This window comes from Cardiocondyla obscurior, linkage group LG04 (assembly GCF_019399895.1).
Source record: "Cardiocondyla obscurior isolate alpha-2009 linkage group LG04, Cobs3.1, whole genome shotgun sequence".
In the NCBI taxonomy this organism is placed as follows: Eukaryota; Metazoa; Arthropoda; class Insecta; order Hymenoptera; family Formicidae; genus Cardiocondyla; species Cardiocondyla obscurior.
Genome location: NC_091867.1, coordinates 4,331,932 through 4,356,555, shown reverse-complemented (window position 1 = coordinate 4,356,555; position 24,624 = coordinate 4,331,932). Strand labels below are relative to the sequence as shown.

The 24,624-nt window shown below is 45.8% G+C and overlaps 1 protein-coding gene across 3 annotated transcripts; it reads right to left on the bottom strand.

The window, feature by feature from the left end:
• Positions 1-109: 109 nt before the first annotated feature.
• LOC139102319 (growth arrest-specific protein 2) lies at positions 110-24,332 on the bottom strand. Of its 3 annotated transcripts, XM_070656147.1 has the most exons (9): positions 23,231-24,327; positions 14,072-14,462; positions 6,523-6,647; positions 6,228-6,369; positions 5,403-5,649; positions 4,561-4,819; positions 3,646-3,771; positions 3,318-3,404; positions 110-1,091 (listed from the first exon to the last, which is right to left on the bottom strand). In XM_070656147.1, exons 2-9 carry the CDS (start codon positions 14,286-14,288, stop codon positions 1,020-1,022), a joined length of 1,275 nt encoding a protein of 424 aa, XP_070512248.1. In that variant the 5' UTR covers positions 14,289-14,462; positions 23,231-24,327; the 3' UTR covers positions 110-1,019. The 3 variants fall into 3 exon arrangements, with proteins under 3 accessions (XP_070512248.1, XP_070512246.1, XP_070512247.1); XM_070656145.1 differs by lacking the exon at positions 110-1,091 and having other exon boundaries at positions 1,949-3,404; positions 23,231-24,332; XM_070656146.1 differs by lacking the exon at positions 110-1,091 and having other exon boundaries at positions 1,949-3,404; positions 24,128-24,332.
• Positions 24,333-24,624: the final 292 nt, after the last annotated feature.

The window sequence follows — 24,624 nt, the reverse complement described above, 5'->3', positions numbered from 1 at the left end:
GGTTTCATAAAAAAATAGGAGTAATTGATAGCAAGCAATTGCCGTCAAAAGTATGGAGATAAAAAAAATGTGCGTGGTAATCTGATGGTAAATAAAATTGTCGAAAACATTTTACTGTCAGATATTTTATTGATCAACAAAATATAACAAACGACATAATAGTTTTGAACTTAGTTGAATAGATTAAAGTAATGCTGCAATATATTCTGCATATTAGACAAAATCATAAAATTTACGAAAGCCTAGCTCAACTACTATAAACAAAAACTAAACGTATATATATACGTATATGCACCATAATGCTATTATAACACTTCCATCATTAGCCGAATCATTGCAATGGAGCTGTAGTGCAGTAGATAATAATCTGTTTTAAAATACGCGTTTATCAATTATACCGCTTTATTACTTTACTACAAATAATCTAAATCAGTTTACAACCGTTTAATATCATCAAAAACACAGTCCCTTCTATTTTACGCCTCGCAATATTAGCGCGCGTGAAGTTGGAACATTGATAACGTAATCTGCAATAAAAAGGCGCTTGACGAGTTAGAAATATAAATAACTTATTAAATACGATTCATACAGTTACACGCAAAATCCGCGAATATTACATATTTAACGCGGTATAAGCAGGTACAATTAACTTAAATCAATTATCTGTCGATATGTCAGAGCGATGGATTATTTACAATTACATAATATGGCGGAAATTAGTTCAATTAGGCAAGGTGGTTTTTATACTAGCAAGTAACTCCTCTTCGCAAAATAATCATATCTACGTAACGTTAGGCCCTGTATCCAATAGTAGTTCGTTAAACTTAAGCTTATTGCATTACAGTGCAAATTGCAATTTAACGCCGATTCTATTTCGTAAAGGATGATGGAAACGCCGTTAACGGATTATCCTGTAAAAGATAACTCATAAAAGACCGATTTGTGTAACACAATCATTATCTTCCGGCACGAACTGACACGAACGATTAACGGATCACGGATGACGGATTTAATTAGCATCAACGAGCAGACATTACTCGTCGCGTGTTTCTTTGCTTTGGTATTCCTTTGCACACTGTGCTCTTGCACTTCTGTAAGCGGAATAATTGTATGGTTTAATTATCTCGGCTATACGCCGATTAATTATCTCCCTTAGCCTACCATAGATATTTATATAAAAGTACAAAATATATGCGTGTATGGTGGGTGTAGGTATACATATATCGTGATAATTATGAAAGCACTTTACACGTTAGGCGATACAAGTTCTATTAAATATTAATTGAATGCTAATGTGTAATCTATTAAATTTCAGGGTCGGCTGAAATAAGAGTCGCAAACTTGCAAACAGTTTACAATTTAAATAAAATTGTCAGGAAAAAAAAAAAAAGAAACTGATCGTTAATATTTTATAAGACACCTGTAATTAAGTACTATTTTTGATGATATATGATTGCGTAAATGTAGAAGAGGCAATTTATGCTGAGAGAAAAAAATCCATTCACCGAGTTGACGCGGAAAAAACGATACGTTGTGAGTGATTTCCAATTTAGACGTGTAGAAAAATACCATACGAAAAGTTAAACCGACCCTGTCGATTATTACGATATAAGTGCCTGATTGCGTGCTCGCCGCGAAATGTGGCAGTGCACCATAAGAATATATTTATAGTATACGTATATAGCAATGACCAAAATGCAATTGAAACCCGAACGAAGTTGAATATTAAAAGCTACGTTACAGCATCGATGAAAACGTTACGATTTTATTCAGCTGAACTACGAAATTTTGGCACGTCGCTAATGAAAGCCGCTATTGTTACTTTAGAAAAAAACTAAGCAGTGCGTTAGCATCGCAAAGAAATTTTCTAAAAAGAAACATCAATCGATCTCTCGTAAGGCATGTCACGGACGATTTTTTACCTGAGGTTTTAATTGCACTTTTATTCTCTCTCTCTTTTTTTTATTTTTCTCTCTCTTTATTGCACGTACAAGCGTTAGCACGCTTGAGCTTAAGTGGACAATCATTCGAAAATTCCTATTATTAGTATATTTGTATAATGATTATCTCGTGAGGATACAGTTCCGAAAAATAAAGTTTGGTCATTGCGATCTTAACGCTACCATTACCGAGGTGCAGCGCACTTCCTGGTCGGAAAATTTCCGGATAGGTGCTGCGAACGTCAGTGCCCGAAGGTGATTTCAGATGAAAAAGCATGTAGCTGAATCGTTAAGGTGATAATAAAAGTCCAAATGGTCGAAGTCCGAATCGCAGACGCGATAAGATACTAACTTTCGAATTCGCTTTCTTTAAAAAAAAAAAAAACCCCGCGGAGTGCTACACGTCCGCGAGGACCCTTCGACATCCACATGCTCTTCAACCACCTGACGTGGACATAGTAAAAATAGTGATCCTCGTGCCTCTATATACCGTGATCGACGTGTTGCGTGATGGTACGTAAAACATCGCGCAATTCTGGATGTACATTGAAAGGCAGATATGGCATTTGCTGCGACGAGCGGCGACGACGGCTGGTGTACGTGACTTTACTCTCTCTCAGTCACCGAATACGAGAGATGTAATAGTTCCCCCCTCGGTCCTCGATGACCGGTACTCCACGACACATCTACGCGCGCGCTTCGTGTGAAATTCGACGCACACTACGCCAAGCTCACGTACGCTAACTGCCGTCGCAACGCCACAAACGCCATTTCCGACGGTGAGTGTACAGTAGATACGAAAGTAGTGAGAGGTATCGTTGCGAATCGTATAGGCGGTGCGTGCACCGATGATTTCCCGCCGCGGCGAAAGAACTCGTAAGTAACGAGTATCGGAATGTGCATGAGTGACCGCGAGCGCTGAAAGGCGGCCCTCTCTTCCCTCAAAATCGCCAACTCACCGGACGCAGTTGGAAAGAAGGAATGTATCGTGCGTGAAAAATCGTGCGATGATGCGTGTTGCCGTTCTTACGGTAACCCGAGCCGCCACGCGTCGTTTCACCGTGACGGATCAAACGGGGGAGGTCCGACGACGTCGTGCCCGAGGGACGTGATAACGGATATATACGCGTTGGAGGATATCATTTCGCACGTGCGTCAAGCGTGCGAGCGGATTCGCGCCGCGTGAGGCCCGGAAGGTCCGCGTTGCGTGATCGCGGGCGGGATGATCAGGCACGACGTGCTCTCTCAAGCTAGCGAGCGACGTGAGAGGCTCGGCTCCGACGGCGGGCTGCGATACTTGGCGCGTATGTGCAAGAAGCTATCGTGCTTAGTACCACGAGCGGGTGGCGGCGTGCCCTCGCGGGTGAGGACCCTCACCTGACAGGGGTCGTGTCTCGCTAGAAAATGCTCCAGGGTGTCCCATCCGCCGCCTACTCTCACCATCATGTGTCTACCCTTGAGAAGCTGCAAACACGTCAGCGACGCGATCATTAGTGGCTGGCGGGGTCACCGCGATAGAGATAAAAAGAAAAGAAAAAAAGAAAAATCTTGAAATCCGAAGGTAAATCCTCGACGAGCATTTTGAAGTAAAATATTCAACAAAAGCAATTCGTCTTCGGAATTTCGTGTGATAGTTTTTTTTTACGGTAATTTAAATTTTGCAAAAAAAGATGGAACCACATATGACGAAGATGGATGTACTTACTCTGATAAAAACGTTACGTCCCGCGATGTGGTAGCGTCCTTCGCCGACTTTGCGCACCTTCAACTTGGAGCACTTGCTCGACGGGCATTGGCAGAGTCTCTGGACGGCCTCGGTGGCCCTTCGCACCTGTGGAGAGAAGCATGCGATGCTGGAGATGTCGTAAGAGGTGCGCGCCGAGCGAAAAAAAAATTCCAGAGGTATGTATATATATATATTTAGACTGACGTTTTTTGCGCATCGCCACCTTCGTTATTGTCAGACAGGCAAAGAATGATCGGTCGTCACGCGAGATAAATCGTTTTGACGTGTCGTCGCGGCGAGAAGCGAAGGGCCGAAGATACGCCGGTGCGTAACTTCCGCTGCTAGGCATGCAGGAATCCGACACGCGCGTGCAGATACGTGCGCGGAAAGCATACACGAGAAAACGCCGATTCCCATCGTCCTTTCCGTACGCCTATTCCCTCTCGCACGCTAATGATTGTAATGGAAGCGCAACGTCTGTAATAAGACGTAGGACCAAGGTTTTCACAACTACATGCGAGGGTACGACTAAAACAACGCGTGCTCGGAATACATCAGCGAAGTCGCATTAACATTAATAGGAAGGCTATAAATTATTCAATCTTCCGCATATGCATTTACCTCTTGCCACGCGGAAGAAGTCAGCGTCCCCACGTCGCACAATATAATTTTAATCTTTCAACGAGCGCGCGGTTTCGTTCGCGGGAGAAAAATTTTTTCTTTGAAGGCCCCTCCTTGATAACTCGAGTCTAGCTGGGAACTATTAAACGCGCCGAGCCAGTAAATATTCCTGGGCAATATCACTGAATGCAAACAGCTTTTGCAGAATGCACATTCAAAGCAGCGGTCCGCTATTGAGATTGCATCGCGGGCAAAAGTGGGCTATTCCGATACCTTGCGATCCAGTTCTGTTATCGGTCCGGTGTGCTCCGGTGGTTCGGCCGGTGACGGCAAAGGCGAGTTCGATGGTGACACTTCGTCAGGGTCGTCGATGCTACCGCGAGACCAGTCGTCCTCGGTGGTGTCGCTGGGTACCCCGTCGCTTCCAGTCGGTCCATTGTCGCTGACGGACCTTCGCATTTCGGCTTCGTGCGCCGCACCGGTCACCGGGTCCAGCCATCGCGTGCCGGTCGTTGTCACTTCCGACGCCGAGCTGGAATGATAACGTTACGAATTTATACATCGATACCTCGAACCTTTGAACGCTCACGTAAAATATTGCTTCCGCACGACGTGACGACCGGGAAAAAGTAAAGTTCGCCCGTGATTTATCGAAGGCGTGAAAATAAATCTTATCGGTAATAATTCAGTAAAAATACACCAAGCTATTTATACGATAGCGCGATGCTTTCAGCGGCGCGCGGAAATCTCGCATATATTAAATAAAATTCAGCCGCTCCTAGAGTCGCGCGGGTCGAGAGGGTCCCTTCTCAGTAACATTACACGGAATTGCCCATTCAGCCGGCGACCCGATGGGGAAATCTGCCGTCGTAAACGAGCCGGTGTACATTGAGAGTTCTGGACGCGATTCCGTATGCAGTGCGCGTAAAAGAAATTATGCGAGCGTATAACTTATGCAGTCTGCAGCGGTTGAGTTTTCGGTTCCTTCTCGCAAACATTGTCCACCATTAAGTTACACGCGGCTCATGGAGAAATATACCCAGGCTCGATCGCGACTCGCGACACTGACTTTTTTAAAGGCCTCGGAAATTTATTTTAAAAGCAAAATCACTCGCCTGCTGTGCTTGATTTTCTCCGCCGGCGGTCTGGGCGTCGCAGTCGGCGACGGCGATTGGAATTGCCAAGAGACGAGGCTGCTGTGAGATATGCCGCTGTCGGACAAACAGTTAAGATCCCTTTCCTGTTCCGCCGCGATCTCCCTTTCGAGCTGTACGAGTCCTGGCGGCTCCAGGGAATATCTAGCCGCCAGTCTCGCGACTTCCAGCAGACACAGCACGACATTTCGTGGCTGACCGTGCAAAACTGTAAAGACAGACAACGCGCATTCTATAAACCGACAAGATATATCATTCCGTCGTGTCGAAATTTATTTATTACATTTATTATAAATATATATACGTATATTACCACATCGTCCATCCCGATTTTATTCAAGTCAATGCCGTTCGCGCATAATAAAAAGCGGATTTTTGCCGCGCTCGATTACCTCGTTGCGTCACTTATGCAACCGCATTGTTCGTTTTCGACGGCTATTAAACTCGATTAACTGAGAAAGTGCCGCCGATCTCCGAGGTGATGCACCACAGATTCGCTCTACTTTCCTCGAAGCCCGCGCGGTGATCACTTTCCCTCCCCGGCGGGATTTGCATATCTTGTTTTACGCCGGTTTGTAATTTACACGGCACACGTTCCTATACGCGTGTCCGCCGCAAGATTGCGCGAGTCAATTACTGTGTTTCCGCTAATCACTGCTCGTCAACTTAATCGGACGCGCACTTAAATCCCATCCCGTTGAAAGTCGTCCGATAGAGCGGGCGGCTAAACGGCGCGCAGTCCCCGCTAAACTCGCATGCATTAAAATTAATTGCGCCCGGCTTTACCGAGATCGTCGCTTTCGAAGAGGAGATTCTCGTGGACGCCCAATCGCCGGCAGAATTGTATGAAATTCTCCATGTTGTCGCGGGAGAAGAAGCTGCGACGCGCCGCGTTCTCCCAGCAGCGTCCACGTATCACCGGCACCGTCTGTAACACAATATTTCTTTATCTTTCTGCGAGCGATCATTTCTAAGCTTTCGTTACATCGACATTAAAGTCTAAACACTAATTAGAAATATTAATTTTTTTTTTTTAACTATTTATTTGCGAATGCAAAAATGTAGTCCTTAAAGTACTCACTCCCTTCGCTCGTCCAGTCTCTATCGCGGATCTCGCCTTTTCCTGGATGACTCTTGCCAATCGACACACAATCACCCCATTGTCAAGCACGTCGAAGAAATTGTCGCCCGTTATGTAGTCCACATCTGAAATTCGAAGATTGCGAAATTAGCCCGACCGTCGCGTCAGCGATTATTCGCACGAGTATCCCTCGGTACAAGCCGCAAGTACCTCTCAATGAGACTCGAGTAGCTTGACGAGGTGGTACGGTGTGACTAAAAAGAAAAAGAAAGATAATGCCGTTCACGCTTATTCAGCGTCTACCGCGAGCTGTGGCAAATAATAAATTATACATATATCACTCCTTATTCGCTCGTTCGTTCAATCTAATTACGCGCGAAATATCTCTCAACGCAAATACAGCAAAACCCCGTGCGAATACGGCGCGGAGTAACGAAAACGGCGCTTAAATTTGCGACGAAATTTATAAGTCTCGCGCGTCGGCAATTGCAAATGTGGTGCTTCACCTTGCGAAAGCCATTCGACACGACCGATCGCCAAACGTGATTGCAGTAATCGACCGTAAGTGTACCAGATGCAACGGTGATTCGCCCATGTATCGAATATCGAACGGCGAGCCGGTTTGGTCGGCCGAGGCGCAGTCTGCTTGAAGGAACAAATTTACTCCGGCCAGTAATCGTGCAGCAAATCATTTATCAGTGACGCGCGACGCTCAAGGACGACGCGTTTTAATAGTGATCGCGAGATCGGCAGCTGGAAAGACAATGGGATCGGTTTCGGTCAAACGGGCTGATTCATCATGCCGCGGGATTCCGATCCCAGCTCTCTCGTCGCGTCTCGTGATTTTCAGAAGGAAAAAAGGGCGGCACTGCGAAAGCCGTCAAAGAGTCGTCGATCTGTACGACATTACGGGTCAAGCGAGAAACAGACGGGTCGCGGTACTCTCACGATAGGTCGGCTCATGCGTGACTATAAAATCGCTTTAGTTTCGTTCGCCGTTGTACATACTGAAGCGCATAGATCAAAGACGCACGTTTTACACTTTTCCGGATAATAAAACTTTCGAACGTGCCAACGAGAGGGTGGGAGATTTCCTGATAAATATTTGATAGATTCCGGCTTTCGCTGGAAAAAAAAAGAGGGAAAAAAAAAGACCGAATCAAATTGATCTTTTTTCGGTCCCCTAGTTTGTCCTCGGATTAGGCAAATGGTCTGAAGGCTTTGCGAAGGCGATCTTTCATTTCCATTCTCTTTGATCCACTTGGAAATTGATCACGCGCGTCATCCAAGTCTCCGCTCGTTATTAGCCGCAATTAATTACTGTCTTTATCACTTATATCTCTCAAGCTTGTAATTTTACGACTCTTAACAGGAACCCTTATTTGCCTTGACAAATTGCGCAATCTTCCCCGCGAAAGACGCTTCTATACCTATTCTCTCCGTTCAGCTTAACACGTTATGTTAATTATGTACGTTAATCCGAGTCTGTGCCCGCCATTAGCCGCTATCTATTACCGGTCGGGCATTATTTATTGCCGTCTCTTTTCCGTATTCATTATCCCTCAGCAGTTCATGCGCGAATACTGCCATACAGTAGATGATAGAGTGAACGCATCTGCGCTCGCCATCGGCCGTTATCTATTACCGCCTCCCGTTTCGATCCGTTAGATCTCCCGTTTTAGCATACGGACAAACGTGGTAGCACACCACGGTCGTTATCCGATTACATTTACCGTGCCGAAGATATTGACAGATATCGGAGCAATCGAATTTCACCGGATACGCAGGCGGGAGTAGCCGCGTCTTGTTTACCACTCGGAAAACTCAGCGATTTTTACTTCTACTTACACGTACGATTTACTTTTGTTACTCAACGAAATTCTCCAAGCGTGTCGGACGTATATGTTAATCGGAGAAACCGGCGGAATTTTATAACCGGAGGAAGGTGATATTAAAGATGATATTAAGAGCGCGATAATCGCAGATCGCGGTGCCGTGTTCGATGTCGTGGCAACTGGAATACTTTATCACGCGCCTTTAAAAAGTGCAGAAAATATGAGGCGCGCAAATGTAGAAATCCGCGCTCCACTTAATTAAAAGACGCCTGAATTACCCCGAGTGCCAATATCTCCGATGCGCGTCGTTTCTCTGCGAGGGTGAGGGGGAACGATCGATGTGCGGATCTAAGGAAAACTCGTGGGGTCGCGACACGATCTCGTGGACGCCTCTATATAGATATAGACCGGGCACAATGGGAAATAGGAACTAGGTTGGGCTCTGGCGCAGCGATAGTAGATACGAATAGTAATGAGAACTCGCGAGCTCGTGACTCGACCCGGTAACAACAATGGGGTTGGCACCGGGGGCACGACGAAAAGAATTTTAACCGGCGAAGCCCGCGGAATCTATCACGTGTTACCAGCCACGTGTATCTACAAACGTGAAAAAAAAAACTTGATTCTATCAATTAATCGACGTTGACGTCACTTGGGTGGGCATTGTCTATTCCAAGAATTTAATCTTCATTTTTATGAACAACACCGTGCTCCACGTAATGTGTGCTTGTCAGCGATAATATCATGTTACTCTAACTTAAACATCTAGAAGGCATAGCTTAAAAATTCATATGTAGGCCGAAAGATCGAATCCGAGATCCGTTAATCACGAGTCACGTGCTTCGTTTTTTTTCTTTTTTTTTTAGGAACAAATATTTTTTCATTTAAACAGATGGCTGAACAAAAAATGACGTTTATCATTATCAGCCGCGAGTAGTGGATTGAAAGACTAGACTCGAGTACTTGAGCACGTACACGGGACGCGCGAAGAGTTCCCGTCATACGGAAAACTCGGTCACCCGGAACTATATAAGGCAACTGTGTTCCCCGTCACCGAGCGAGGTACATGTCGACAGCGTTATTGTCCGTTCCCTATCTCCTAGACGTGACTTGAAAATACCTTTCCAGCCGCTGTCGAATTCGATCGAGGTGTCAAGAGACTCGCGCCACGTAGGCGATTTTCCGGCGCGATGATGGCCCGTTTTGCGAATGAAGGGTACGTGGTACCAATCGGCGCGGTTATCGATCACCGGGCGTCGAGCGAATGAGATATGTCGCATCCGCGATTCGAATAAAAATACGTACGGCCCGCCGTTCGAGACGCGCATAAATTTTACGACGGGTTTACAGAGACGACGACGTGCCGCGGCGAAAGGAAGGACTTCCTCCGGCTCTTATTGGTACCGACATCCGCCCTTCGTTCTCCCGCGATTGCTCAACGCCAGAGGCTCGTCGCGACTACCATATACCGTGACCCGCATTTACGCTAAATCCTTGACGGTTCCACTTCAATATACCGGATTGACTTTTTAAACGCGACTCCCCGAGCCTCTTTTCGAACTCCGCTCGCGAGTATCTCGATTATCTCGTTACAAGCCCGAGCGTGGTCGTTCCTTATCTCGTTCGCGAGCGCGCTAGACAGCTGGCGTTTTTGAATTATTCGCCACGCAATACGGCGACGTGGCAAAAGCGGCCCCGGAGCACGATCACGATCCGTTCAGAAGCGCGGCTCTATAAGCGGCCGGCGTGTATCGCGACCAGGATCCCACGATAAATCCAATCGTAGCCCGCGAGTTCGCGCGATTGCCTCTGCGGCCGCCTGTATCGGCCGCATAATCGGCGGCGATAAATTAGCGCGGCGATCCAAAGGTCTCGGCTTTCTGATTTACGACCGTTCGACCTGTCCGCGGCGCGTGTCAAGGCGATGCCGCCGTCGCTTGGACCGCCGTATTGTCTCACGGAGCCGATGGTGCCTCGCGGATGCACAAGCGTATTAGGAAGGCGTACGCCCATTATGCATAATGCGGCTTTGGGTGCCCCGCGATGAAGGGGGACGTGAAGAAGTGGCGTGAAGGAAGAGGGGTGCCCGACCGACTTCCGGTTGAGTCACGGAGGCTTTGCAACTGCAGGAGGCGCAGGGCGCGTGGGTAACGAAAGGCCGTCGCGTTTTTTTTTTTTTTTTTTGCGTCGCCGATGATACTTTGGCAACCTTTGAATATCAATGAGACGTTCCCTTTTGTATCTTTATTATATGTAAGCTTCTTAGGAGATACTCGTGTAGCCGTTTAAATAATTTACAATAAGTAAATCACTTTCTTTGACAGAAATAATAGGAGTAATCAGCTCGATATTTTTATACCTCAATATTGGCTCCGAATTCTGAGTGGGATTAACGAATTTTCTTTAAGAAATAAAAGTGCCTCTCCATTTCGTACGTTCCCGTTTTAGAATTCTAATCTTCGTTGAAAGTACGGTGTTCTGTGCGAGCAAATCTGTTCTTCAAACGAACTCGGATGAGCAAACACTTTTATGACATGCTAGGAAACGGCCGAGCGAATTTCAGCCTTTCCCGAAACCCGCCTTTGAAAACGAAGGAAGCTCATTAAACGGGCTTACTTCGTTTATTCACGTCTCGCGTTGAAAATCTCTTTCAAAAATCAGGCTTAGAACGTTTAATTGACAGGATACGTCGTAAAGATTATTTGACTAATAATTCAGAGCGCATTGAATTTACTTCGTAACATTCAGAGAAGAAGATTCTAATCCTCTCGTTGATTCTTGTTTGCTAAATTTGCATTTAAAACACAAATAATGCACGATGTCGCGATGGGTCCGTATGATTTCATATGTTCATGCTCTAGTAAAGAGAAAGTTTAAATTGATTTCAAAATTACACGCCGAAGAAAAAGAGAGCAATTTGCAAAATTGCAGCGCACGTATTACGTGCATACGATACGTGCGAAGGATCGGCCTCTCCCTTCGGGAATAAAACATGCCTCGAGTATAACTAATTCACGTCTGTTAACACGAGCGAATAAATAAATGAAAATTTCTCATTGTTGCTTATTCGGGAACAGTCATTTTAAAAATTGCGCTTGGCTGTCGAGTTTCGCCTTTTATTATTATTTTTTTTTTTTTTTTTTGCGACCCAATAGCATTGTCCGACATGAATTTATTGTCGCGGAGCATCTCTGGCAGTCCATCGAAGATCGATATATTTAGCGACGTGATTTAGACGAGTCGCGTAAATCATATCATCTCGCGTGCATCGCCTTTCGCGGCTAAATATATGTACCGGCCCGATCCCCGTTTAGCGTATCGCTCGTTTTTCTCGGCGCGCGCGTTCCGTGTCGCAATCTCTCAGGGTGGTCCACGTCGTGAAGCTGTATTCTTCGAGGTCGCGCGAGACCACACTCGTTTTCGCACAATCCGCTCGCCGAACTGCGCCGGAGCGGTACTTTATAGGCGCACTTTGCTTGATCGGTCGATACGACTACGTTTAATCGCGTTCGCGTCTCGCGACGTGCGAAAGCCGAGGCGAAAGTACGGCGAAGCGACGATTGCAAGTGAATCGAATCAAGTGGGTATGGAACGTTTTCGTCGATGATCCCTCGCTGTAACGGGAATTAATTATCTTTGAAGTGGCAATTTCGGAGGCGATCTCAGCGAGACGCTTGCGCGGCGATTTTTGAGATCAGTCACTAAAAGTGCAAGGTCAGAATAGAGATGGACAGCGGAGAGAAAAGAGCCCGCGTCGTCGTATGTTTGTTACGCGAAGTACCGTGTAGCGGTAGAATTGCTACTTTCTGCGACGCTCAGTACACCGTGGCAGTTCTATTTTACGCATCAACTCGTATTCGTACCGTATTAGGAAACTAGCATTTCAGAAAGGCGGTCACACACGCGCGTCTTGAATTAGATAGCCTTCGGTTGATTTCCAGTTCCTTGAGCGAAAAGAATCGCAGACCGTTCGCTCTTTTCGTTTCATTTCACCTTTCTTTCTTCGGGCGTTATAAATTAAGCAGAAATTTCTGAAACACTCTCCAATAGCGTTAGACACTGTTTCGGAATTTTCTGCAAAGCAAGAGTGAGAAAAAAAACGCACCCGTATACAATGTATTGAAATAAAATTAATTATCCGATAATTAACGCGTCATATTGCATGTTATTACGTTGCAATAAAAAAAAGATTAAATTTAATTACACAGTCGACGAAACCAACGAGCTTCCATTTTGTCTCAAGTGGTACAAATCAATAAATTGCAGAACTAATTGCTGATTGACAGCTTGTTCATTAAGTGGTGAGAAAAAAAAGAAAAAAAAAAGTTTTATGGCATTAACCTCGTGCGCTCGTTTCGAGAAAAATGTAATCAGGATTGAAGTCTTCAACGTGCAATCTAACGAGTCGCGGAAACTTTCACCTACTTCACGAACTTCCCGAATTTAGTACCGATGCGATAACGATCTTTATGCAGCACATTTCGCTTCCATATTGCGCATTCAACAACGAGAGCAATTGCTTATTGATCTTTTTACAGTTATTTTCGAGATCGAAGCTATCTCTTCACATAACGTGCTATTCGTTTTATAGTCCTTCCTTCCGTACGACTTGCCAAATAGGCTTGTAAATCAATTTTTTTTGTTTTTTTTTTTTCCCCTAACGAAATGGTATACGAATATATGTTGCGGTGCCATCCTTGAAGGTTTTGCGACGCCCGAACGAGCTGACAAGCTTCGCAAAATTCTGTACATATGGCGCGCACATTTTTGCACGATAGCTCGACAAAAACGCGACGAAGTGTAGGGCGAAGTATTGTGAATACCCTTTCCCACACGTAGCGCCAGATGCGAACTTTTGTGCCGACTCTTGTATACCGAAGCTGCGTAAGGCTTGCACGCGCACGCCACATCGTGACACGACAAGGCGCGTCGGTTCTTTTTAAGGTGACGTCGAATGGAGTCTGATGGAACGCGGAGAAAAAAAAAGGATGTAGTCGATCGCGGCGTGAATGTCGGAGTCGTTACACGTCGTTACGCCACGGCGATTTCTTTTTGCGCCTTACACGGCGTTTGCGATCGACCCAGATGGGAAAAGCCGGTAAAAAAACATTTTTTTTTTTTTTGTTCTTCTTCTGCGTAATTAATGCGTCGTTTAATCTATTATTTTAAAGCACTTTCTGGGAAATTGAATAAAACTGTGAGACGAGTTCTTTACGTCCCTATTCTCAAGAACGATTTCGGAGCGGTGCGTTTTGAGGAACTCTCGACGATAATAAATACTTGGAATCGTGCTTATCAGTTTCACTGAGCCCTCGACAAACTTTACATGAAAACGACGGTTCGATGATAACACGCGATGCACTGTCGTAGCAATGCTCGCGTGACGACGCATCGAGACGACAAAATCACGAGCACGAAGCTATTAATTTCGGTAGAAGTAATTCGACTTCGCGTTCTATCGGAATTCCCGGGGTAGAGCTCTGAGTCATTCCAACTTCGGGTTCGCGAATTCGCGCGGTCTGCAGATCCGCGGGCTATCGATTTTTCCCATAAATTAGCGAAAGTAATATCTAACGATTATCGAAGATGCCTTACGAAACGGTAGTCTTCGGCCTTGGCGGTGGCCCGAACTCATTCGTCGAGCTTTTTGCCGATCGATGTCTCAATGTCGTCGCAAAAATGTACGCTCCGTTTGTAATGAACCATGTACTTACTTATCGTCTTGTTGATCCAATCAGCCAAATCCTCCTGAAGCGGTATCAGCTGCCGGCTTTGCGCCGAGTGCAGTCGCTCGTGGTAAAACTCGAACTCTTCCTCTTCCGGTGAGGGTCGCGGCACGTCGGCGCGATTGAAGACGGAAACCGAGGATGGTCCCCAGCTACTGCGGTAGCGGGTGTGCTGGGTGGCCGGGAATCGGTTGGCGTACGACATCCTGAGACTGCTCCTGCCGGTACTTCCGGCTCCGCACGCCGGATTTTCTCGCGACGTTTCTTTCCTCGTTCGCCCCGGGTCCTCCTTCAGGACCCACTTCACTTTCTTCGACAGTTCCCAGGCTATTCAAGTACGGTGTCGTGCAGAAACGTGCGCCGCGCGATCAAGTGCCGCCTGGGAAGCAAAAGAAGATTACCGTTATCGCGTGGGACGCTTTCGGAAGATCGCGAATACGCGCGCCGGGAAAGCTAATCGAAAGCGAGAGCGCGATGATAAGACGCAACGTGAACCTCTTCTCAGAAAATGGGAGAAGAATAAGGCACTCAGGAGATATAGATGAACATGAGTGGGCACTTATGCACGCGGAGAATCCTTGGCGATTTCTCTGAGAAGCCGTGACGAAACGGCGGAGTTTCTTTCACGTTGAATAAGGGCTCTCTCGAGTGTCTTGTCCGCTGTTATCTTCGTAGCTATAAATTCAAGACTCGAGATGAAATTATCTCTTTGCGCGTAATTCAAGATTGAAAGCCGAGTTGAAATTAAGGGAAATAAATAAACGCTAAATTAGAATTAAATTAGACGATCTTCTCGTCGTTGAAAATTATATTTTTCACGAAGGTACGTCTGTGCAACAAGCGCTCTCTGCCTGCGTCTATACGTGCTGTTATATTATCGCGTGCTCCGAGGCAGCCGTAATAGAATACAAGAAGTTGAGTGATCAAGGAACGAAGAGTCCGAAGAGCGAGTGTCGAGCACGAACCGTTCACCAGCTTCCGAAGATTGCGCAATGAACGCCGTATCGGATTCTGTGAAACACGTGCGGCATCTTTAAAAAATTTTTAATACATTTTTCAAGGGGTAGTTCGTCGATTCCGACGAAACATATATCGCAGAATCAGAATCAACACTCACGCACTAATAATTAATTAGGTGCCCCCTACATCTTCCAGCGAGAAGAAACGTTTCTTTCGTCCCGACACGGTAGTGCCTCCAATTATACGTTCGTGCATGTTGCGCGAAAATTAATATCAATCACTATAATATATATATTTATATATATATATATGTCAGGTCGTAATAGCGTAAGCGTGATACGTCGAAATTAAAATCCGCGTAACACTTAAACACCCAGACCATTTCTCGAACAAATACGAGAAGATCGACGACCATAATTAATCGCGCGATGTCAAAACGCTGTTGTAGGAATTGCGCATCGGCGTCGTCGAAGCCGAGAAAACAAATCGCCACCAGCGTGACGTTCACGGACAAACCTACGGGTGTCCTTCAGCATCGATATCTTCACGCAGCTGTCCGCGTTACCGTAATGTAATATATCACCGCGTGGACACGCGCGTTTTTCAGATTCGTGGGTATTAAGAACAACTCATTCGAAGGGAAAAAGAGAGAGAGAAAGAGAGATGACTTTCTGATCGAAGCTTCCAGCGTGACGAATGGGCGACGAGCGACAAGTTTGCGAAACCGGTGAAACGCACCGTTCGATCAGCAGATGAAATTGTTGCCGCGCTCGGCTGCTCGCGGACGCACGTGGGCGAGATATCCTCTCGCTCACGTTACAGTCGACATTTCTATAAACCGCGATGAATCGGTCCTTCATTTCCGCGATTAATAGCTTTTCCATTACACGTCGAATAAAGCGAAACGTCAGCTTCAAGATCGTTTAATTAATTGCCGACCTAGACGTCCGTCCACACGGGGCATATTATAACGCGCCGATATCGCCGAGAAGCCTTCGTTCCCTCGGACTTTTCAACTGGATGTTTTTCTAAAAATTATTAACAAGTAATTGGGAATCATCCTCGTGAAATAACAGCGAAAGTGGTCGAGGAGAAAAGCAACGCTTTCGATGGATTCTGTCAACATTGATAGGCACGAACGAAGACGTAAATCACGCAGAGAGCGCACGCGGGCGCGCGTGATTTCTCAAGTAGCCGAGTAATAATTACGTGCAGTTAGGTCCACTTTCGAAGGCAAATTCTCAAGACGCTTTACCAGTCCTTCTCAGCACGATCTCGAAGACCCGAGGTCTTCATCGACGCCTCTTGAGCGCCTCGAGTCCGTTGTAACAATCGAGTTTACGTAACCGCGCGAAAATAAACGCGGGGTAGAGCAACGAGTAAGATCCCTATATACGGCGTTACAACGCGAGGCTTCCTCTCCGAGAGGCGAATGAGAAATATCGCGTGTAGCGGTGTACCTACGTTACGAGACGCTGAGCATCCCGGCGTGTTCCTTAAAGTCGAACGCCGTTTGTAAGCGCGAAGTGGCAAGCGAACGCGCGTACGCAGACGATTATCCTTGAACAAAAATTCGTGTGTCCATACCGGGAACATAATGGGAAATAGACCCCGGACAAGTCCGACTTCCTGGAGCACGCGAATTCACGCTAATTTCAGAGTTGCAAAACTCATCGGACGGCACAGACGACGTTTCGGCCTCGGCCGGATACTCTCAAAGGCGTCCATTCATAAAGACGGGGCATTGTGTAACTGCCGAGACACGGCTGAACGAGCGCGCGGATAGACCTCCACGGAATCAAGATTCTAAAAGATTAAGAGGCGAGACGTTACCACGCGGCTCGCTAAAATCAAACCCGAGTGTATACTCCACTTTGTTATTTCCTACGATAGACATGACATCAGGCGGCGATAATGATCTAACTGCGCGTTAAAATTGATCGATCGATCCGCGAGGCTCCCTCGGCATTCAAAAAACGACGGTAAAAAAAAAAAAAAAAAAAAAAAAAAAATGAGCGATGGCGCGAGACGTCGTTATTAGTCAGGCTTTTATTTTTCGCTAGGCAACGTAACGGCCGCCTACGGGATGACATAACTTCGTCACGTTTGTACGTCTTCGATCTTCACATTAATTTGTATAGGCCGCGCGCTCTGTCAATACTTAGCAGCCACGTAATTGCACGGCCGTTGCAGGCACATCGCTACCACACGCCTACATTAAAAAATCGCGATCTCAATCTCCGAGGGTAGACGTTTGCTGCTTCTCCTTAGAATAAAATTAAGCGCCAGTACGTGCAATAACACTTTGTAGAGTTTATCCCGGCGGGGAGAAAACACGTGCGTTTCAGAGCCCGATGCAATCGGCGCGATTACTTTAATTGACGCACGTATTACGTATAATTTGCGCGAAACGTGAGAAATAGTTGCTAACGTATTCCCATTAGCATTTCATAAAGTTTCACGGATTACGTGCGCGCGGTACCGGGCTTTTCTATGCGGTGCAGTGATATAATAATATGTAACGCGCGCGTTTACACGAAACAGTCGTTCAAGTCGATACTAATAGATCGTTGAAAAATCGTTCGACAGTAATTTCCTCCTGGCCAGGTCGAAGTACGATTGACGACCGATTTAAAGATTAAGTCGCAGGGCAAACGGAAGTCAGCCGAGTGACACGAGCGCGGCACGGTCCATTACTCGATCGGAAAAAAATCAAAGCGTATTACGCGTCAAAGTCCGTGTCCGAAGTCAACGACCGGGCAACAATCGAGCCTAATCAGAGGATGAGCGGCGAATTGGATCGCCATTAGAGACCTCAACGCTCGCATACGTGCGTATAACCGGGATTAACCGCGTGCGGCGAAAGCCCGGGCGTCTATCATCGCACGTCCGCCCGGCTGGTGACGCGAGTACGTAGGCGTATTGCTCGTTACAAGTAGACACGTGTAACACACGGACGTCGCGTGACAATCGCTCCTCAGGACGGTTCACGAGATCTTGCGGCTGATTCCGCGAGTGCCGTGGACCGTCCATCCGCCGTGCTTAATGTCGTGTTTGCGCATTGTTAACCGAACATTTACCCGCGTTTAGTTCGGATTTAATAGTCGATTATAATCGGACCTCGGTAAATGGTTGATTAGACTAACGACCCATCATTTTCTCCTGCACTTTCTTTTTTCGCAATAGAAATTAATCAAATTTTGATTTCCTTTTATTGTGCATCAGGAAGGTAATTTTTTTTTGTTTTTTTTTAGTAAATTAATAGCGATACCTATTTGTGAAGGCGGTATTAAATTGTTTTCTTTATAGATTACTCTAGCGAGTCACAATTCCGGCATGATTTACGGGGACAGCTACGAAAATTTACGCGGAAAGAGAAAGATTTGCTGGGTCAGCTCTCCGACGCGTTTCTCTAGTCGTTTTACTTTTTACACGTGGCTCAGCGTTGCGTGTAGGTGGTCGTTTCGCGAGAATGTACCGTCATAAAATGTACCTTATAAGGAGCCGATAAAATCGCGGTCACCCGCATCACAAAGAGAAAAAGTGATATCATCGTGTTGGTCCAGTTGCAAAAATTCAGTACAGTTACGTAGCGCTATACGTGTTTTATGCGAAAGTTATATCGTGTCGTTTACATATGTATATCTCCTCCTGCACGAAGTTAAAAGTTACAGCAAATAGCGTATCAAATATAATGCGCCATAAACAAGTTTTTTGGAATAATCTCACTCATTACGCACTGATTTTTTTTCTGGCTCATATTAATTATCACGATAAAATAAAAAAAAAAAAAGTATTCTGATATTTGTCACATGAGCATGAAGATAAAGTGTCGACAAGATTCCGGCCTTAAATTGCTTTTTAGCACAACTTTTTTTTTATTTAGATACGTATGCGAGATACGTTCGTGCCAGGCGTCAACAAGAATGCTCATTAGTTCTCGCACTTGCTGCTTTTCCTGTCAAATAGAAAGTATCGTCGTCGGTTCTGATTAAAGATTCATCGCTCGTCGTTGCGAGTGGATACTTCTGAACGGACCTGTCGAATGCGGCAGTCGAAGACGGGATCGCGCCAAGGTTTTCACAATTTTCTTTTGTACTTTCAAAGCTGATAATCGGCTATCGGTTCAAGAATTTCTTCAAAAATCCCTATATCTATAGAGTTTTCTCATTACTTTTATTTATCACTCTTATCTCGTAGTAAACTTTCGCAAGGTTTCCAGTGGTCATAAATCCTTAAAAAGATATTCGTGATACGTAAAGCATTCCGGAGTGACCGGAGTAAGTCTAGGTTTCGTCAGGAGGTACGAGATCCCTCGAGATAGTCGCGGCGGCATTATGCGATAAGAGGACCACTCGAAAGCCTTTGTCGTGCTCGGGGAACTTTTCGTTTCGACGGTAATCGGGAAAAGAGATGGGAAGAATGTGTGAGACCACAGTCAGTACAGCGCGGACTAATTAAAACGCACAAACAGAGCGTGCCCGCCCCAATTACTGTTCTCGAGGAGCACGGCCGGTTTGTCCGGCGCGATGAAAACACTGTCGCGAGTTTCATCCGCGTGCTCTACAAAGTGAATTAGAGAATGTCCGGGCGGAGAGTGGATTTTCCTCGTGCGGAAAACGACGCGCGGGAAAGCCAAGACGAGGAGCGGAGGCGCGTGTCGCCTCGGGAAGCCGCGAAAGACGAACCGAGCCTTTGATCGATAAGAGAGTATGAATTCATATGCACACAACCGTAACCGCTGGCTTTCACAGGCTTTAATCGTATAATTGCGCCCGTATATCCTCACGCACGTGGCACTTAACGGACGATGAATGTGTCGTCGTACCGTTGCGGAGAGCGAATTTTACGTTCTCGCGGAGAGATTGATGAGGCGTCTGCAGCTTCCTTTTGCTCTCCGCGTCTCAACGTCGCCGCGGCCGGCGTGACACGGATGTAGGTACGCGCGCCGCGGAATAGATTCGTCGATTTTCATTAAGATATCGCCGCGAGATCAAACACACGCGTCCGGTATGCGATATAATATTTTCTCGGCGTTATCGGGTGGCCGCTACGGCGCGTATCGCGATCCCAGACGACGACGCCGCCGCTTCGGCCTGTAATTTACTTATTTATACTCGGTTAAAACGCACCGCGCCACGGCAAATTAAATGTCATCGGGCGAGGCGGACGGGCAGCGACAAGGTATTTTACGCTCCGATTCTTGCGCTAACAAAGCGCGGCCGTGCGGGCCGCGCTCTTGCGAATCGCGGATCCCCGCGAGTACGAGAACGGGAAGTTAGCTCTCTCGGAAGCGGGGTATTTTTAGTGGCGCGGAGATGCCCGGTGATCCCTCGCGGTACGTTTCCAAGAGAGGCAGTCGACGGCAGATTAAAAGAAACGATTCTCGAGGCGCGGTAATGCGCCGTTAGAGGTAATAAGATTGAGGTAATAAGTGGCCGTTTTGGAGCGTGACCACCGCGCGTAGGAGTGTTTATACATACGTACGTCGCAATGCATGACGTGTACCGGGAACGGGGAAGGCGGCCGGGAAATGAAATTCCACGTTTCCGCCGTCGGTGCGAAAGTCCACCGGATTAGCATAAGCCCGTCGACGCCTCGTGCTTCCGGCGGGAGAAAGCATCTAGAAGACGATCCACCGGGCTCTTGTTTATGTCGCGATAACGCGGCGTGGTCGGATATCTATCTATCCGCGACTTTATTAACTCGTCCACCTTTGTGATCGGCCGGAGATTCGACCGGCGATAGCGCCTTCTCGCAGTCATTAATCCCGCCCGTTGACTGACGGGTCATAAAGTCGCGCTTCGCGAACGAAGGAGCTGTTGAGGTATCGTAAGCATTTGTAATGCCGAAGCCGTAAAAAGTAATCCGAAGCACCGCGCAGGTTACAATAACTCGTCCCGCGAGCTTTCCACGTACGTGCGTGGAAATTGTATCGCGGGGGAAAAAATAGACTTAACAGCGAGCTTATATAAAAGTGGAAGAATTTAAAAAAAAGAAAAAAAAAAAAAATAGGTCGCGATAATCGGCGGTAGCAGTGCGAAGTTAATAAAACTGCTGACGCGCGTCACGTCTTCCGGGGAACGATTTAGAAATTGTACACGCAAACGAATGCACGACTCGCGCCTTCGGCATTATCGCCGTCACGTTTGGTATCGCCGGGCTTCGCACTTTGTAATATTATTACCAGCTGTTACGAGAAATAATGACCGCGCTTAATGCGTTTTAACGGATTCGCGGGAACGAGCATCTTGCAAATAAAGAAAACACCGGCCTGTACGGACCGGGGCTTCCTTTTTTTTTTTCTCTCTCTCTTGCTGATTAAAATGCATTTTCCGTGTTGAGCTTCAGAGATTTAAGTAACAACGGAGCTTGTACGATGAGCGGTTACTTCGTCCCTGCTTCGAAATTCAGATCAAGCGGCTGAAAATTTTACATTATCTAAATTTTTAATCAACTTTCCAATGTATTTCTCAATTCATCGTCTAATTCAGCGGCTTAATTGCCGAGCGTTCGTTACTAGCCGGGCGTTAATCGCTTTTCCTATTAAACATCTAGTTTCTCAGAAACGAGCGTCGCGCCGTTTTAAGGGCAGGTTTAATTACGACGGGAGAACGACGGACAAGAGTCGCGATGTGCGTATACACGAGGTACAATAGCAGATATACTCTCGGTTGTAATGTTCGGATAATGAGCTTCGCAGAGGCAGGCCGTTGCCCGACGCCTTAGAAATTCTTTAATGACTTCACGTAGTGGTGCGCGCACACACCGAGATGTGTCATTTAAGCTTCGTTCTGCGAGAGAGCCCGCCAGTCATTCGTCAAAGTGTCGTGAGAAAGAGAGAAAACTATATACGCAAGGCGATCGGTGGAAGAAAACTGTTAGGGAACTTCGATCGCAACTGCGAAGACTAATTAATGAAGATTTACGAAGTATAAAGTACTCGCGTATAAAGTAGACGCGCATTTGCAACTTCTTCGAACGAACAAAAAGCACTTTGTTCTTTAATGAGTTTCATTCTGCTTTTAATAGAATTTTTATTTTTAATTTAATTGTTAAAATATTTGATGAATGAATATATATATATATTTTTTTTTCTTTAATTTTAATTAAGAGAAGAATATTGCCGCTTTGTAATGGAGAGAAAGTATCATGCTCAAAAAGAATCTAAATGCTTTTTTCAGCTACGCGTTTCGAATAACATCTTAATACGCGTGTCACAGAATGTTGCCTCTAGTTCTATTCCTAGAGTGATAAACTTGACTGCCGTGAATAATGAGAGTCATATTCGCAGTAATTAGCTCTCTATAAAAGAATAACGTAAACGTGTAACAATACACACACAGTCGTTAAAAGTTAATGAAGCATATCGACCCTCGCTTTCTTAAACAGTTGATAAGGCCACGGGCAAACAGTTTGCAGCTCTTGTTTTCCAAATAAGAAACGTATGATGAAATATACTACTTGAAAAAAAAAAAAGTAGGTATATCACGCTCTTCCTGTCTTTATCAAAATATCACGCTATAAATACGCATTACTTGACATAAATCATATTGTAATCTGTATCTCCTGTCAAGCTCATAGACAGATTAATTAAAATATATATTACTAATAGGATTAGCCTTCGCCTATCGACTATTTTCGTATAATTGCTCGTTATTCCGCGATACGTAAATCTAAATTCAATTGTGAAACTAATACACGTTTAACTAGAATATGCAAATATAATAAATTTGCATTTTGGATTTAAATTAATAATAAATATAATATTCCGTTTATATTCAACAGAAATATCGCCAGTAATCGCTTCAGAATTAACCTTAGTACGTTTATCAATAATACAAAGTAAGTTCACGTGATAATCTATGAAATACACATGAAACTTGCCGATATTAACCGATGACACGTAAATTTTTAGATTATCTTGCCGATAATTTGACAATAAATTATATCGAGACGATGATGAATTGTTTGATTACAAAATCGCGCGCGCAAGCGTAAGTGTTGGTTTTTTTTAATTTTATTTTTTATTCAGACTTTCAAATTTCGTAATTCCTAATAAAAAATATCGAAAGTTAAACAAAACATTCCGTATTATTGCACAATTCGTTTCTTCGCGCGATTTAATTATTTTTAAAAACATTACTCGATTATTAAACAGTCGCTAAGATTTGTTCAGACGCTTACCTGAGGAATACTCGCGAGGAACATCGCTCGTCCGGTCGCTTGTTCGTCAAACTTTCCTCGTGACTTTTGCGAAATTCTCTCTCCCCAGACTAGTGAACGAGCACACTGTGCTCTTACGACCGGCGGCGACCCGTACACGCCGATTATCCGATCGCGACTGCAGCCCTTCGATTCGAAGCCGGCGCTCCAAGAGAACGAGCCCGCGAAGGAAAGAGGGAGATATCGTCGAACAGATCTGTGCCCCTCCACGGTCGCGCTCGTGAACCGACTCCTACAAACCGCTATTGTACGCGAGGCGCTCGCACGGAAGCTCACGGGATAGCAACGAGTCAGGATGTGGTACGGGATGCTACCTAGCCCTTGAAAACAACGGTCCCTCGATCCCCAAGAGATTCAAAACCCATCTTGTTACATTTACTTAAATAATAACTGTTCAATATTTTCTGAGAACTCAAATAACTCCTTTAAATTTTTCGGAGTTATAATTAGTTTGACGATTCGTATAAAATTTTGAGCGTTCGAGCCCAACTGACGTTTACCTGGATATACCTGAACCTGATCACAAGGGTCGGGACTGTCGACAGATGTTTCTGAAAAGGACCTCTTATTTCTACGTACACATATAAGTAGATAAATCTGTGTACGTAGGAAGTACATTAAAAAACCACGACTGCGGTCTTTCTGTCTTTCGACGTAGTTAATAAAAAAAAAAAAAAAAAAATGATGTGGTTTTAAAAATGACGGAGAACCGCCGGAAGGTTTATAGAGCATCTCGATACTGCGGGGTAGGGAATAAAAACAAGCACGACAAATTTTCGTAAGACGGAATCAATTTCCGGGACCCCAGCTCTCCCCAAATCGAGATCCTAAGAGGACGTGAAACGTGCTATTACTTACGCCAGAACGAGTCCCTTTCAAAGGGCGAGAGGCACCGTGGATAACGACGCGTCGATCGGCATCGCAATTCCTCCGGGATCGTTGATTCTCTCTCGTCCGCTTGATCTCATCCGACACCCTCGCCGACAGACAAACCACGTGCGTGCCGCCGTCACCGTCCCGGCGACCGTGGATACCACCCGGCTCGGGCAAAACGCATCGGAGCACTACGTAGGACGCTTAGGGCGCAGACGCACCCGGTGCGTGGCGTTTCCCACCGTGCCCCATTCATCCCCAAGCATTTACGGGGAGGAACGACGCCCGACGACCTGCCGAGAGGCGAAAGAGAAAGAGAGATCCCTCCCGGCGAACCCCCTTAATCAATACTCGGCGTCCTCCGCGGCGACCGCGAATACCCTCGCGATCCTCTCTGGACCGCGCGCGCCGTGAGTTTCGGCGCGTTGAATAAAATAGGATTCATATTCGGCCGGGGAGAGACGAAAAAGACCAGCCGCCGT

Bases quoted from the DNA above. Each gene is read 5' to 3' on its own strand.
- LOC139102319 (XM_070656145.1), bottom strand. From the start codon at position 14,288: ATGTCGTACGCCAACCGATTCCCGGCCACCCAGCACACCCGCTACCGC. The intron at 6,648-14,071 runs GTAAGTACATGG...TTCGAATTTCAG, and splicing joins TTGGATCAACAAGACGATAA to ATGTGGACTACATAACGGGC. The intron at 4,820-5,402 runs GCGAGTGATTTT...TTATCATTCCAG, and splicing joins GAGAAAATCAAGCACAGCAG to CTCGGCGTCGGAAGTGACAA.